General features: G+C 39.1%; 1 protein-coding gene and 1 non-coding gene across 26 annotated transcripts in view; one reads left to right on the top strand and one right to left on the bottom strand.

The window, feature by feature from the left end:
- Positions 1 to 18,009, bottom strand: part of Dlg1 (discs large MAGUK scaffold protein 1) — a 209,914-nt gene that overhangs the window by 123,603 nt on the left and 68,302 nt on the right. For all 25 annotated transcript variants that reach the window (NR_045516.1, XR_003951751.1, XR_003951752.1 and 22 more), the window contains one exon: positions 6,484 to 6,648. Coding sequence is in view for 21 of the 25 variants with exons in the window: in NM_001252435.1 (NP_001239364.1) it covers positions 6,484 to 6,648 (165 nt within the window). In the remaining 4 variants the exon portion in view is untranslated. The remainder of the gene's footprint in view (positions 1 to 6,483; positions 6,649 to 18,009) is intronic.
- On the top strand, positions 2,411 to 2,554 carry Gm24879. The gene has a single exon (XR_003951997.1). It is a non-coding gene; the product is annotated as a small nucleolar RNA SNORA48 (small nucleolar RNA).

Raw genomic sequence — 18,009 nt, 5'->3', positions numbered from 1 at the left:
GCTGAAAGCAAGGGATACTTGTGTGGTGGGCCCTCAACAGGATGTCTATTTTTCATTCTTTTTTATTATTGCATTTTCATTGTGTGCATGTGTGTCATGGTGCGTATGTGGAGGTCAGAGGACAACTTACAGAAGTTGGTTCTCTCCTTCCACCATATTGGTCCCAGCTATCAAACTTGGGTCATCAGGCATGGCAACAGCACCTTTATCCACTGAACCATCTTGGTGGCTCTAAAGAAGGTACTTATAACCCCCATCCAAGGTTCAGGGAACACTAAAGAAGAGGGCATGGAAAGAATGTAGGGCTGGAAGATAGGGAAAAGGGATGTAAAAATGCTCTCTCCTGGACATGGCCCAGCTATTGCAAACAGGAACTCACAGGTGCTATGGTTATCTGCACTGGGGCTGAATAAGAGTGGACTTGTCAATTTTCAGCCAAAACTGGAGGGGGGAATCATCAGGGTCCTACCCCTCCCTGATGAACTAATTAATTAGCTCCTGATAAATTAGGGGACTGAAATCACTGTCTTCACTTGTGTATCCACTGGTGATCCTGCTAGGTTCCACTGAGCAATTCTAAACCCTTGATAGGTCACAAAAAAAAAAAAAAAAAAAAAGATACAAACATGGGAAAGGGACTTAGAAGAGAAAGATGCCAACAGGGGTTGGAGAAAAGGAGCAATCAGAATGCACTCTATACCTGTGTGATCCTGTCAAACAGTAAATCACATCCTGAGCCGCACAAACTCCTTAAAGATTTCACTTCATTACAACCACAATACTGTAAAGATAGAAAAGGCCCCTGCATTGGCTTTTTTTCTCTAAAAGAGGTTGTTAATCTTAATTGAACATATTTTATAAGTTATACTTCACTGCTGAGTCCCTTATAACATTTATCCCTTTAGAATATATCAATTTTTTCCCCCTTTGGAGACAGGGTTTCTCTGTACTCACTTTGTAAACCAGGCTGGCCTCAGCCTCCCAAGTGCTGGGATTAAAGGCGTGCGCCACTACGCCCGGCTAGAATCTATCAATTTTAAGTTGTATACATTTTTACTTCTAATGAAAAGCTGAAGGAACTCAAATAATTTTACTTAATATTATTTTTATCTACTCTTACTCATTTTATCTCTCAAACAAGTATTTTATAAGATAACCACCACAATAACCTACACACAGAAAGGAAAAGCAGAAGAAATCCCCCAAATTATTCTTAAATTGCAATTATAACAGAATGCACTGTGTCAAATATCAAAAACTTACTAAAATGTTATTATAATTTTTACTCACTAATCTGACCTCCAGGAATCTATCTTAAAGAAATGGCCCCATACATCATTTTTATAAAGATTATTCAGTACATCTTTATTCACCCTAAAAAAAGGAAACAGAAAGAATTCCTGCTTGACTAGAGGTCAAACAAGAAGTCCAGATAGGTCAGATAGGTCACCCACCTGTGGACCTCCCCATTCTCTTGGTGGCCCTCCCCAATGCCCTTTCCTCAGGAGGTGTGCCCCAGCCTGCAACTTGGGCACATACCTCCTGCCTCAATCAGAGGCCCTGCCAGCTGTCAGAAGTCCAGCCTCCTACAGGCCACATCAGCCAGGAGACCAAAGAGAAAACAGAAACCAAGGAATAAAATATCCATGCAACAAAAACAAACTCAGAAATTGACACCTAGACCTAAAATCACCCTAAACCAGTGCAAGAACACAACCAACAAAAGCCAATGCAGTATGTCCTCACCAGAGCCCAGTTGTCTCACCACATAAGGCCATGAATAGTCCAACATAGCTGAAAGACAAGAAAAAGACCTTAAAACCAACTTATGAAGATGATGTGTGTTTTAAAAGAGAAAATGAACGAATTCCTACCCAGTCATTGATGATACAATAGAAGAAATGAATACACCAGTCAAAGAAAATATTAAATCTAAAAGAATTCCTGACATAAAACATTCAGGAAATCTGGGACACTATGAAAAGACCAAACCTAAAAATAATAGGAATAGAAGAATTCCAGGTCAAAGGCCCAGAAAATATTTTCAACAAAATCATAGAAGAAAATTTCCGTAATCTAAATAAGGAGATGCCTATAAAGACACAAAAAGCAAACAGAACACCAAATACGTTGGAGAAAATAATGTTCCCCTGCTATGTAATAATCAAAACACTAAACATACAGAACAAAGAAAGAATGTTAAAAGCTGCAAGGGAAAAAGAGCAAGAAACATAGAAAGGCAGATCTATTAGAATTATTCCTAACTTCTCAATGCAGACTCTAAAAGCCAGAAGGATCTGGACAAATGTTCTACAGACTCTAAAAGGCTACATATGCCAGCCCAGACTACTACACCCAGAAAAACTTTCAATCATCATAGATGTTCTGAGAAAACAAAAAAAGATATTCCATTCCCTGGTGATGGGTAAAGAAACACCCTGTTGGTGGTGTTGTTCTTATATCAGTCAGAGGCAGAGCAGATGGCAGTCCTTTGTTCATCCTAGCTTGATGCCTGGCTTAGTGGCCAAAGCTGTCTTATGCCTAGGACTAATAAAATGAAATAAAATCAAATCCAAACAGTACAGTACAAGACAAGAGGAGGAAGACAGAGTCCTGAGGACCACCATGTCACCCAGACCGGTCCTCCAACACATGGCACACGTGGGTCACAGACACCAGCTTGCTGCCACACCACGAAGCAAGGATGGAGGAGGTCATCACCCAGGGGCCCACTAGCTGAGTGGCCAGCCTGCAGGGCTATACAAGTATGTGATGGTCACATGGGAGGGTAAGAGAAGTGGAGCAGCTTGAACATTATGAAGAGAGATGAAACTGGAGACTCTAGAGTGGAGAGGAGTAGCCGGTAATAAGTGAGCAATCCTGCTACCTGGGGCCATGGTGAGGTCCTAGCCCAAGTTGACACTGAGTATCTGAGTCCGTGGCTACATACAGATGCAGGGGTTGGTGTTGATGTCCCTGGTTCATATTACCACTAAAGAACATGAGGGCATGAATGTGGGAGAGCTGACCCTGCCACTCCTCTGCTGTGGGGTGGCACAGGTGCAGAAGTGATGCCTCTACCTCCTAACACCTCTAGCAGTCAGGAAAGCTGTCCACAGGACCATGAGCTCAGGAGAACCATATAGGAATCAGGTAAGTGGGCCCTGCATCTTGCCTGGACAGCACAGCAGAGCTGACTCTGGTGAGTCAGAGTAGGAGAACAGGTGAGTCAGCTCTGAGGGTCAGAGCTTGAGAGAACTGTCCTCAACACTAGTCTGCTATGAGGTGGGAGGAGACATAGGTGCAGGGGTGAGGGTCTCTTCCTCCTCCATGACAACTGTAGTACCTGGGAGAGTGACCTGGGCGGGTCATGAGAGGGGGACAGTTAGCCCTGTCCCCTCACTGGCTGTAGCACTCAGAAGAGAGGGCACTGCCTAGGCAATACAGTGGAGCTGACTCTGGAGGTGTGGGTGTGGGTGAGCTGGCCCCAAGGGCATGAGAGCAGGAGAGCTGACCCTGCCTCCTGCCAATGATAGCATTAGGTAGTCTAGTCGGAGAAGTGCTGGAGAGTTCTCCTTGGTGGTACTGTTAAGAGAGAGTTGGCAGGCTGACCAGCAGCTACCGCCCAGGTCCAGATCTAGAGCTCTGAATTGGTCCTCCCCAAAATCTCTATCATTTACTAATGGTTGGGACATATGAAAAGGCCATTTCTGCTGTTCCAAAGCTGCAGGATCTCCATGACACAGCGCAACAACAGGATAACCAGAAGTCTCAATGAGGATCCAATATTAGCATGTCACAGATGCCAGAGATCTCGAATGAGACCAATGACTCACTGCAATGAACATCTGCAAGTGAAGATATGTGGACAGAGGGATAGACTGTGGGGCACACTGTGACATACTATAGCTGTCATGATGAGATGTTTTCTATGAGTTGGGATTTTTGTAAGAACAAAATTTTGTTTTTTTTGGCTTGTTTTATTTGGGAGGGGCAACGCAAGGGCAAAGGGGGGATATGAGGGGACAGGTAGATGAGCAGGACTGGGGTACATGGTGTGAAACTCAAAATGAATGAATAAAATGTTTTTTAAAAAGTATTCTATGATAAAGTAAAATTTAAACAATATGCATCTATAAATCCAGTCCTACAGAAGGGAGAAGAAAAACTTCAATCCAAGTAGTTAACCACACCCATGAGAACACAGGAAATCAATACTTTCACACCAGCAAAACTAAGAGCAGGGAAACACACACATATATCCACCACTCCCATCACTAAAATAACTGAATTAACTATCATTGGTCACTCATATCTCTTAATACCAATGGTTTCAATTCCCCAATAAAAAAAGACACAGACTAACAGAATGAATGGGAAAACAGGATTCATCTTGCTGGTGCATACAAGAAACACACCTCAACATCAAAGATTGACATTGCTTCACCAAAATGAATCAAGAGATGGGGAAAGAAGCTTCATACTCATCAAAGGAAAAATCCACCATGATGATGTTTCAATTCTTACCATGCTCCCAATGCAAAGAGCACCCAGGTTTGTAAAAGAAACAAGAAAGCTTAAAACACACACTGATTCTCACACACTGAGAGTGGGAGACTTCAATATCCCACTCCCAACCAAAAGACAGATTGCCCAGACAAAAACTAAACAGATAAATACTGAAGCTAAAGTTGTTATAAGTTAAATGGACCTAGCATATCTAAAGAACATTTCACCCAAACACGAAAGAATACCTTCTTCTCAGCACCCCATGGAACAAAGCAAGACTGAACAGATACAAAAAAAAACTTAAATAACTCTGCATCCTATCAGACTACTACAGAATAAAACTGGATTTCAACAACAACAACATCTATAAACTCATAGAAACTAAACAACTCTATATTGATTAACTACTGGATAAGACAGAAATAAAGAAATTAAAGACTTTCTAGAATTCAATGAAAATGAAAACACAACATACCAACTGACACCAAGGAAATTCAAAGAGTCATTGGGTTATACTTTAAAAATCTATATTACATAAAACTGGAAAATCTAAAATGGATAATTTTGATAGATATCACTTAAAAAGTTAAATCAAGATCAGATAAGCAACTTAAATAATCTATAACCCCTAAGGAAATAGAAGCAGTCATTAAAAGTCTTCTAGCCAAAAAAATCTCAGGGCCAGAAGATTTCAGCAAATAATTCTATCAGACTTTCAAGGAAGGGCTAACACCAATACTCCTCAAATTAATTCCACAAAATAGAAACAGAAGGAATATAGCCAAACAAATTTTACGAGGCCACAATCACACCAATACCCAAACTACACAAGGATTCAACAACCAAAAAAAAAAAAAAAAAAAAAAAGATGGAGAGAAAAATAACCAAGTTCCCTTATGAACAGGGATGCAATAAATAATAAAATACTCACAAGCTGAATTCAAGAACACATCAAAACGATCATCACCATGACAAGAAGCCCTCATCCTCGAGATGGAGGGAGGGATGGTTCAACATAGGAAAACCAGTCAGTGTAAACATCACATAAACAAACTGAAGGAAGAAGGGCTGTAATCCCAGCAGCACTCAGAAGGCCAGGAAAGGGGGACTCAAGATCCCAAGTCAGTTTGAGTTCCAGAAAAAAAGAAAATAAATGGCCCTTAAACAAATACTTAGAATAAACAAACAAAACCCATCTGCTTACAAACTGGTCCAAATCATACTCCATATAAAAACAAGCAAAAATCCTACCTGGGTAACTCACAAAACATGAAGCCTACCTGATGAGTATGCATAGCCTAGCTCACTAATAAAAAGGAACATGTATATTCAAGTCATAATGAAATGTCATTTCAAAATCAAGAGAAAATTAACAACACCATGTATTTATGACCAATTAAAGCCTCAAATTTTGCTTTTGAAAGTGAAAATCATACAAATATTGTGAAGTAGTTTGGCACTATTTATCAAGAGGGCAAGTGTCTAGATGGTCTTTCCTGTTTTTTTGATCTAGCAATAACCTGAAAATAATTCAATGCCAATTAAGAGAGAGAAAAATTATGAAGGCTTATAAAACAGAAAAATCTAGATTGTGAAATCAAATAATAAATTGTAGGAATATAATGTTGCACAAAACTGCAAATTAAAGTTCAAAATACACAAAAGAATTCATTTATTGTAGTCTAAATACATAGTAGAATTTGAGACAAGGTAAACATTAAAACAAGATTGTAACTGTTTATGAAGAGACACAACCAAGAAATTTCACATGTGAGATTTCAAAGATGCTAATCAAGTGTTTAAAAATGAATCCGAAACACTAATAAACAGCATGAAACTCTTAAGACTATAAAACAAAACCAACGCAAAGAGTGGGGAATTTACATGAATGTAAACAATTATTTCTAAACAAAAGTAACATTATAGCAAAAGATTATAGCAATTAGAAATAATAATAAGTAGATATGATCCTACCTTTATTGGTGAGATATGAGAATGAGAAACAAATCCATGGACATTCTCAATCTCTGACAGGTTCTTCTCTGAGACATGGACCAGTTCTGGACCTAGCACCTCATTTGTGACTTGTGGAGAAATATGCTCAGGAGGAAGTACCTCTTCATCCTGATACCGGTATTTCTGTGAAGTAAAGAAAACTATTAAATATGAAGAAACTCTAAAACCAAAGGAACATTAATTTAAAAAATGACTTCCATAACTATTCAAATATTAAAAATAAACAATGTGAAAGAATTTAGTATAGCTTAATAGATAAAATTTGAGAAAAACAAGACTCCATTTTAAAGTCAAGATAAACTTTTTTTTTAAAATTGAAATAGAAGCCTAAATATTAATTTGCCTATTTCTTTCTTATCCAACGCTACATGTATATCTAAAAGGCAACTGTTTGAATGAAGTCAGCATGAAAATCTGCTAAATTGGTCTGGTTCCTTGTTCAGTTAACTTGCATAAAAAAGAAAATAAACTAGTCAGCCATTTCAATTTAGAACTGAAAATTAGCTCAGCAGAAAATAGCATTTTCCTTTACCTAACAAGGTAATTTTAATCATTTGTGTGTCCTGGATGAATGGATGGATGCATGTGCTTGTGCATACACACGCACATACACACACACACACACACCACACACCACACACACATGGGGGTGGGGGGAGGGAGAAGGAGGGAGAGAGAAAGAGAGAAGCAGTTTACAACAGCCTTAAGCAGCCAACTTAGATATCCATCTACAAAGGAGTGGATAAAAGCAATGCATGCACATCCGCACGTAGAAAACTTTTAGCTATAAAGAAGTAAGTTCTGTTTATAGAAGAATGGATGCACCCAGAGATAATCATTAGGTGAATAAAGTCAGTCTCAAGAAGCATAAACAGTACATGTTTTATATCATTTGTGGGCTTTAGATTTCATGTAAATACATATATACATACATACATACATACATACATACACACACACACGGTATGAAATTAAGGGACAAAGGTGACTAATGAAAGAAAGGATGTATAGGGGAAGATAGTGTTGTATGGGAGAAATACACTCCAATGTACATATACCTTTATGTTAACCAGTATCATTTTCAGTGTAAAAAACGGCAGAGCAACAACAACAAAAAGAAATAGTGTCAATAAAGAACACAAATACTGGATTAATATAGGATAATGACTGGCCTGGCAAAATACCCCCCCCCCAAGCGTCCAATAGTAATAGGAATGTTATCAACAGTAACCAACTACTTTCTGACTGGATTTAAGGTTTGCTTAATGGGCTGGAGAGATGGCTCAGTGGTTAAAAGCACTGACTGCTCTTCCAGAGGTCCTGAGTTCAATTCCCAGCAACCACATGGTGGCTCACAACCATCTGTAATGGTATCCAATGCCTCTCCTGGTGTATCTGAAGAAAGTGATAGTGTGCTTACATAAAATAAGTAAATCTTTAAAAAAAATAAAAGTTGGCTTCACAAGACGGAGCCTATGCCTCATACCACTACCTGGCCAAAAACAGACAGTACCTAGGTCACAGTCTCTAGGGGAGAACCTAATACTATTATCATGCTAAGTGAACATAGTCAAAGGTTAAATTCTTATCAGTATACACATATATTAGAAAGTCTCTTACCCTCATCAGAGAAGGTTCTTTTTATAGTATGTATGTAGATATATAACTCAGTTAAGTGGAAGTAAAATCTAAATACTCACAGCAGATATGATACAAAGAAAGAAGGCAGATTTGTAACTTTAAAGGTACTCCATAACTGGCCTGTACTTTTAGGAGAGCTATATCCACAAGGACCCTGATTTTAGGGTAGTTTAAAAAAAAAACAAAAACAAAACTTCTTTTGAAAGTACCTATTAATAGATTCTCCCTGCCCTTGCCAAAAGGCCTCAGTAAACTCATCACAAGAAATTCTATATAAGTTAAATTAGGTTAAAAAAAATTAAGAAAGGTTTTAGATACAAATTATTGGACTAAAAAAGCATGTTTTAAAATTGGGTATTTATATAATACAAAAAAGTCGTATATGTACATAAGTAAAACTATAAATACACCGTAAAGCAATAGCATATGTATTGAATAAGCATAAAGATGTGTATATTCATACCCATGAATTAGATTAATAGTAGATTAAAGGAATTAGCAATAACAAATAAATTAGTTCAGTCTGGTCTTCAGTCGAGCTGAGGTTTTGAACCCTGGCAGAACCCGATGGGTGGTAATTCCCACGTACATGGGACATACCCTCATGTCTCCTGGGCCTGTGGCTCCTATCGAAGTTACCACCCCCACAGCCCCCACAGGAGAGGCTCATGGCTAGCAGTCACGTACACAATGTCCCAAGCTTCTGACCTTCAGGTTAGACTTCTCCTAGTTACCTAGCAACAGCAAGATAACAAGGCCATTATAAGAGGGGCTGCTTGGCCCCACCTCACTCTCTCCCTCTTACTCTCTAAGCTTTTACTTCTAAGCTTTCACCTTTCTTATTCTCTAAACTCTCTTTCTCTCTTTCCCTTCCCCCTTTCTCCTCTTGGCCATGGCCGGTCTCTTACTCTTTCCACCTTTTCTCTTTCCCCTTGCCTTTCTACAATAAAGCTCTAAAACCATAGACTGTCTCTGTTTATCAAGGCCCGGACTAAGGCCTCTTAATTGCGTGGGAACCTCTCTCCCCTGCCCTCTCTCCCCTTATTTCCGGGACCTGGTGCTGCTCCAGGGCTCCTATTCTGTTCTCAGCTCCTCTGCCGTATCCAGCGTGGAATGCCAGTGGCTTCACACAGCCAGATGCCCAACCTGGGCCAAGTGGAAAGCGTCTGGCAGGCCTCCCACATCCGCCTACCCAGAGCACAGGAACTCTGTCCCGACCTGGGCTCTTTCTCTCCCCTCTCTTCCCCTACACCCACAGACCAGCAAGAAATCACTTTAGATATTGTTTTCTAGCTACCTTTTAATGTAGATATTTCCTCCGATCTCTTTTTTAAATTAATTTTTTTCTTTAAAATTTCTTTAATTTTCTTTTACATGTATAAGTGTGTTTTGCCTGACTTTATCTTGTTTGCAGTGCCCTCAGGGACAGAGGAAAGAAATGGATCCTCAGGAACTGGAGTGACTGACTGCTGTCAGCTGCCACGCAAGGGGAAACCAACCCAGGTCCTCTTAACTACTGAGCCATCTAATGTTGTCAGGAAGTAAAAAATATCTAGTTATTTCTTTTTGTGATAGTAGTTCCTCTTGATTATTAATGCTTAAAAGAAGACATTCCATGAAAAGGGTTTGAACAATGCTGACAAGTAAATCTTTTCACTAACTGAACAGAGAACATGTAAAACTCCACTTCGGAGGCAGAGGCAGGCAGATTTCTGAGTTCGAGGCCAGCCTGGTCTACAAAGTGAGTTCCAGGACAGTCAGGGCTACACAGAGAAACCCTGTCTCGAAAAAAAACAATCAAACAAAACAAAACGAAATAAAAACCCTCCACTCACCAATTATTTGCTTACTTACTGTATGATACATACAGGAGGAACAGGAGAAATGCCTGAAGTTTTCTTTCTATGAGCAGATTTCAATTTATACAAAAGTTGTTTACCACCCTCCTAACATGACCCATAATCGCTATAAATATCTCATCTTGCTCCCTACCACCCCCCCCCACTTCAAATTTTTCAAGCAGATCTCAATGTCACATGGAATTGCAAGGGACCAAGAGTGGACAGAATGAATCTTTGAACATAAGAATGAAGTAAAGAAACTCATACCTCCTGATTCTAGATGTCAATACAGAGATATTCACAAAAAGTGGGTTGGGGTGTAGGTCAACTAGTAACAACTTCCCCAGCCGCCTGCCTTCCTGAAGTAAGAGTCAATCCTCAGCACTGGGTAAACCGAGAGTGCTGATGCACACCTGTAATCCCAGGAACCTGAGCTGGACACTCAGAAAAGGAGTTGGAGCTGGAGAGATGGAGAGTAGTGAAGAGTGCTTGTTGGACAATCATGTAGATTGGAGCTTAGTTCCACTATCCTTATCACAAGAAGTTCCTCACAAACATCTGAAATTCCATCACCATGGGATCTGACACCCTCTTCTGACCTTGTTCCACTTACCTACACATGTATGTGCAGACAGATACTCATGTACATTAAAAGATCTAAAGAAAAAAGGAAATCCACATTATGGAAACACAAATAGTATTTCCAGAATTCCAAAGGATTGCTAACAACTGAACAACAAAGACAACATAATTTTAAAATGGATTAAAGAGACATTTTTCAAACATATAAGAATGGTCAATAAGCACATGAAAGGATGTTTAACATTGTCAGTCATGACAGAACTCAAAGCTATAACGTGCTATTACTCAATATCCAATAGGTATAATAAAACCACTGACAGTTATCCGTTGGAGATACATAAAGCAGACTCCAAATACTTTTGGTGGGTACTCTGTGGTGTGGTATAATCTGTTAAAAACGGAGTAACAGTTCCTGAGGGTTTCAAGAGTTACACATCACTCAGCAATTCCATGTCTCAGTACACATAAGAACTGAGAATAAGCCCTCAGAATGTAGAAGTGTTTACAGCAGCATTACTCAGAGGAGTCTCAGAGCAGATCAAATGCCAATTAACTTACAAATAAAAAAAACATATACATCCATGATGTAGTAATATCTCTAAAGGTGAACTACAGATCTGTAACACACGGCTTCACTAGGGCTTGTATTGTTATAAATGCTATGGCCAAAAATAACTTGGTGAGTGTCAGAACATGGCCCAAGAATGGAGTCCTGTGAGATTTCTGAGTGTTTGTGAGAAAACTTCAAGAAACAAAGACAAGAGTCTGTGACCTCAGTTTCTTCAATAACACAGATTTATTCTGGGATTATGTTTCTATGCCCCACCCCAGATGTAGTAAATAAGAGTAAGTTAATTTCAGAGTATTCATTACACTTGGCTTTTCTTATTTGTTTATATGCCTCTATGGGCATGGCATACAGCTTGCCTACTACTGTGCACAATGTGCCTGCCAGTACAGCCTGTGCTTTGGATTGTGCGGTTTACTCATGAGATGTGAGCCTACTCGTTTATTAGCTTCCCCTTTCCCAGATCCCACTGCCTCTAGAGCAATAAAGAGGAGGGGAAGGGTTTATTTCATTTTACAGCTGTAGTCTATCACTGAGGCAAGTCAAGGAAAGAACTCAAACAGGGCAAGAGTCTGACAGCATAACTGATACAGACATCATGGAAGAAGAATACTCACAGGCTTGTCCCTCATGGGCTGCTCAGTCAGCTTTCTTCTAGTGCCCAGGACCACCTACTGAGAGGTGTCCCGGCCCACAGAGAGCTGGGCTCTCCTACATCAATCATCAATCGAGAAAATAGAATGCAGGATCATCCACAGGCTAATCTGGTAGAGGCATTTTTCTCAGCTGAAGTTTCCTATTCTAAAGTAATTCTAGCTTGTGTCAAGTTGACATAAAACTAGCACAACACAAAAGCCTAAAAACATTATACTATGTATAAGAAGCCAAACACAAAAGGCTACTGTTCTAGTTTATTTAATGATAAAGACAATGACTAAAAGGAACTTAGTGAGGAAAGTGTTTATTCAGCTCACATGTTGTGTCCTGATCATAGTTCATCACGTCAGGGACACCAAGGCAGGAACTCAAGCAAAGACCATGGAGAAATGCGGCATACCACCTGCCAAGTAAGCTGGGTCCTCCCATTTCTAGGTTCATGGTCCTGGTAGTAGAGGAGTTCCAAGACCAGGGAAGGAGGATGAGATCCTACCAATAGGAATAGGCAATAGGCAGCAAAACTTAGGCTGTTGGTTGGCAGGAATACTTGTCTGCAGTCTGACAGTTCTTGAGAGCTTCGGCGATGCAATCTTAACAATTTTTAGCAGGGGGAGCTGGGGAGAACGGAAAGGCCTGCCAAAGTCATACTAGCCATGCTCACCAGAATCGCTTCACTGACATCAATCATTAATCAAGAAAATGTCCCCACAGACTTGCCTACAGGCCAATCTGAGAGAGCCAATTCCTCAACTGAGATTTTCTCTTCAAATATGTCCCTGTGTCAAGCTGAGAACCAACAACAAAACCCCCATATAACTAGTAAGGCTACATGTTATAAAACTGCATTTATAAGAAATGTTCAGATTAGGTAAACATATATTCAGAAAATAGAAGTTTGTCCAGGAGAGGGGACAGGAATCAACTGCTAGTATTTACAAAATCTCTCTTGTGTGCAATGAAAAGATTCTAGAATAAATGGTACAAGTTACAGAACCTTCTGTGCACAGAATTGTATTCTCTACAAAGGTTAATCCACCTAATGAGAATCTTAGTCTATAACTGCAGAACATTTTCTTTTCTTCAGTGACATAGCACAATAATACTGTTTACATATTTGCATCTACTTCCTTTCATTTGCCTTTGAATATTCATTAGCTGCCAGTCATAAACTGAGATAAGATACTGTAATGTGCACTTATGATGGGATGTGCCTACTATATATCACAAAATACTCCATGATAAAATCCGTATTTAATAACTATATGGATGGGACCCCCACAGGAACCAGGAAAACATAAACCCCCGCCCAGCCAGAGGCGCGGGTTCCTTCCAACTTGCACCTGTTCCAAGAGCAGACCCCAGGGCTCTGACTCCCTTCCCACCCCTGCATCACCCAGAGAAAGCTTGACTCCCAGGAGCTCAGACACAACAGGATCTCAGGAGCTGGTCACCCCAGGATTTCAGGATCCTGGGATCCCATAATCATAGGATCACAGAGACAGCAGGACTCTGAGGGGTTCTGACACAACCAGGATCACAGGAGGGACAGGCTCCAGTCAGAGACAGCAAGAGCAGGTATCACTAGTGATAACCAGATGACAAGAGGCAAGCGCAAGAACATAAGCAACAGAAACAAAGGCTACATGGCATCATCAAAACCCAGTTTTCCCACTACAGCAAGTCCTGGATACACCAAAACACCAGGTAATCAAGACTTGGATTTAAAATTACATCTCATGATGATGATAAAGAACTTTAAGAGGGGCATAAATAACTGCCTTAAAGAAATACAGGAGAACACAGATTAAAAAGGTAGAAGCCCTTAAAGAGAAAACAAAAATCCCTTAAAGAATTACAAAAAAACACAACCATCAGGTGAAGGAATTAAACAAAATCTTCCAGGATCTAAAATTGGAAATAGAAACAATAAAAAATAAATCACAAAGGGAGACAACCCTGGAGATAAAAAACCTAGGAAAGAGATCAGTAGACACAGATGCAAGCATCACCAACAGAATACAGAAGATAGAAGAGAGAATCTCAGGTGCAGAATATACCATAGAAAATATTGACACAATAGTCAAAGAAAATGCAAATTGCAAAAAGCTCCTAACCCAAAACATCCAGGACACAATGAGAAGAGGAAACATAAGAATAATAGGTTTAGAAGAGAGTGAAGATTCCCAACTCAACGGGCTAATAAACATCTTCAACAGAATTATAGAAGAAATCTTCTGTAACCTAAAGAGATGCCCATGAACATACAAGAAGCCTACAGAACTCCAAAGAGACTGGACCAGAGAAGAAATTCCTCCCATCACATAATAATCAAAACACCAAATGCACAAAACAAAGAAAGAATATTAAAAGCAGTAAGGGAAAAAAGTCAAGTAACATATAAAGGCAGACCTATCAGAATTACACCAGAGATCTCAACAGAGACTATGAAAGCCAGAAGAACCTGGACAGATGTCATACAGATCTTAAGAGAACATAAATGCCATCCCAGGAAAACTCTCAATGAACAATGAACATAGATGGAAAAACCAAGATATTTCATAACAAAACCAAATTTAAACAATATCTTTCCACAAATCCAGACCTACAAATAATAGATGGAAAACAAAGAGGGAAGCTACACCCTAAAAAAGCAAGAAAGTAATCTTCTTTCAACAAAACCAAAAGAAGAGAATCATACAAACATAATTCCACCTCTAGCAACAAAAATAATAGGAAGCAACAATCACTTTTCCTTAGTATCTCTTCACATAAATGGACTCAATTGCCAATAAAACAATATAGAGTAACAGACTAGATACAGAAACAGGACCCACCATGTTGCTGCATAAACTAAATGCACCTCGAAGACAGCCACTACCTCAGAGTAAAAGACTGGAAAACATTTTCCAAGCAAATGGTCCCAAGAAACAAGCTGGAGTAGCCATTCTAATTTTGAATAAAATCAACTTTCAACCAAAAGTTATCAAAAAGGATAAAGAAGGACACTTCATACTCATCAAAGGAAAAATCTACCAAGAACTCTCAATTCTGAACATCTATCTACGTCCCAAATACAAGGGCAACCACATTCATTAAAAAAACAAAAGCAAAAACAAAACAAAAACAAAAAATCCAAAAACACTTTACTAAAGCTCAAAGCACACATTGCACCTCACACAATAATAGACTTCAACAACACCCCACTCTCATCAATGAACAAATCTTGGAAATGGAAACAAAACAGAGATGCAGTGAGACTAACAGAAGTTATGGATCAAATGGATTTAACAGATATCTATAGAACATTTCATCCTAAAACAAAATACACTTTCTTCTCAGCACCTCATGGTACCTTCTCCAAAATTGACCAAATAATTGGTCATAAAACAGGCCTCAACAGATACAAGAAAACTGAAGCAATCCCATGCATCCTATCAGATGCCCATGGGCTAAGGCTGGTCTTCAATAACAACAAAAATAACAGAAAGCTCACATCCACGTGGCATGGAAGTTGAACAACACTCTACTCAATAACTTGGTCAAGGAAGAAATAAATAAAGAAATTAAAGACTTTTAATTTTAATGAAAATGAAAGCACAACATACCCAAACTTATGGGACACAATGAAAGCAGTGCTAAGAGGAAAACTCATAGCTTTGAGTGCCTCCAAAAAGAAACTGGAGAGAGCATATACTAGCAGCTTGACAGCGCACCTACAGCACTAGAACGAAAAGCAAATACACCCAAGAGGAGTAGACTGCAGGAAACTATCAAACTCAGAGCTGAAATCAACCAAGTAGAAACAAAGAGAACTATACAAAGAATCAACAAGATAGATAGATAAACCCTCAGCCAGACTAACCAGAGGGCACAGAGACAGTATCCAAATTAACAAAATCAGAAATGAAAAGGGAAGACATAACAACAGAAATGGAGCAAATTGAAAAAAAAAAACCATCAGATCCTACTACAAAAGCTTATACTCAACACAACTGGAAAATGTGGATGAAAAGGATGACTTTCTAGATAGATACCATGAACCAAAGTTAAATGAGGATCAGATAAACCATCTAACCCCTAAGTCCTTAGTCCTATAACCCCTAAAGAAATAGAAGCAGTCATTAAAACTCTCCCAACCAATAAAAGCCCAGGACCAGATGGGTTTAGTGCAGAATTCTATCCGACCTTCAAAAAAGACCTAATACCAATATGTCAAACATTTCACAAAACAGAAACAGAAGGAACACTACCTAAATCATTCTATGAAGCCACAATTATGCTGATACCTAAATCACACATAGACCCAACAAGAAAGAGAACTTCAGACCAATTTCCCTTATGAATATCAATGCAAAAATACTCAATAAAATTCTCCCAAATCAAATTCAAGAACACATCAAAATCATCATCCATCATGATCAATCAAGTAGGCTTCATCCCAGGGATGTAGGGATGGCTCAATATTTGGAAATCCATCAATGTAATCCACTATATAAACGAACTCAAAGGAAAAAAAAATGGTCATCTCATTAGATGCTGAGAAAGCATTTGACAAAATTCAACACCCCTTCATGGTACAAGTCTTAGAAAGACCAGGAACTCAAGGCCCATACCTAAACACAGTAAAAGCAGTACACAGCAAACCAGTAACTAACATCAAGCTAAATGGAGAGAAACTTGAAGCAATCCCACTAAAATCAGGGACTAGACAAGTCTGCACACTCTCTCCCTACATAGTCAATATAGTACTCAAAGTCCTAGCCAGAGCAATTAGACAACAATAGGAGGTCGAAGGAATACAAATTGGAAAAGAAGAAGTCAAAATATCACTATATGCAAATGATATGATAGTGACCCCAAAAATTTAGAACTCCTAAACCTGATAAACAAATTCAGAAAAATGGCTGGTTATAAAATTAACTCAAATAAATCAGTAGCCTTCCTCTACTCAAAGGATAAACAGGCTGAGAAAAAAATTATGAAAATTACACACTTCACAATAGTCACAAATAACATAAAATACCTTGGTATGACTCTAACCAAGCAAGTGAAAGATCTGTATGATAAGAACTTCAAAGTCTCTGAAGAAAAAAATCGAAGAAGATATCAGAAGATGGAAAGATCCCCCATGCTCATACATTGGCAGGATTAACATAGTAAAAATGGCTATCTTGCTGAAAGCAATCTACAGATGCAATGCAATTCCCATCAAACGTCCAATTCAATTCTTCACAGAGTTAGAAAGAGTAATCTGCAAATTCATTTGGAATTTCAAAAAACCTAGGATAGCGAAAACTATTCTCAACAATAAAAGAACCTCTGGTGGAATCACCATGCCTGACCTCAAGCTGGACTATAGAACAATTGTGATAAAAACTGTATGGTATTGGTATAGTGACAGGCAAGTACATCAATGGAATAGAATTGAAGACCCAGAAATGAACCCACACATCTATGGTCACTTGATCCTTGACAAAGGAGCTAAAACCATTCAGTGGAAAGAAGACAGCATTTTCAACAAACGGTGCTGGTTCAACTGGCGGTCAGCATGGAAAAGAATGTAAATCGATCCATTCATATCTCCTTGTACAAAGCTCAAATCCACGTGGATCAAGGACCACCACATAAAACCAGATACACTGAAACTAATAGAAGAGAAAGTAGGGAAGAGCCTCGAACACATGGGCACAGGGGCAAGTTTTCTGAACAGAACACCAATGGCTTATGCTCTAAGGTCAAGAATAGACAAACAGGACCTCATAAAATTGCAAAGCTTCTGTAAGGCAAAGGACACTGTCAATAGGACAAGATGGCAACCAACAGATTGGGAAAAGATTGTTAACAATCCTACATCCCATAGAGGGTAATATCCAATATATACAAAGTTAAACTCCAGAGAACCAAATAACCCTATTTAAAAATGGGGTACAGAACTAAATAAAGAATTCTTAACTGAGGAATATCAAATGGCTGAGAAGCACCTAAAGAAATGGTCAACATCTTTTGTCATCAGGGAAATGCAAATCAAAACAACCCTGAGATTCTACCTCACACCAGTCAGAAAGGCTAAGATTAAAAACTTAGGTGACAGCAAATGCTGGCGAGGATGTGGAAAAAGAGTAACACCCCTCCATTGCTGGTGGGGTTGCAAGTTGGTACAACCACTCTGGAAATCAGTCTGGAGGGTCCTCAGAA

Source organism: Mus musculus, chromosome 16 (assembly GCF_000001635.26).
Source record: "Mus musculus strain C57BL/6J chromosome 16, GRCm38.p6 C57BL/6J".
NCBI lineage: Eukaryota > Metazoa > Chordata > Mammalia > Rodentia > Muridae > Mus > Mus musculus.
The sequence above is the reverse complement of the archived record's forward strand: the minus strand, read 5'-3'. Positions and strand labels throughout refer to the sequence as shown.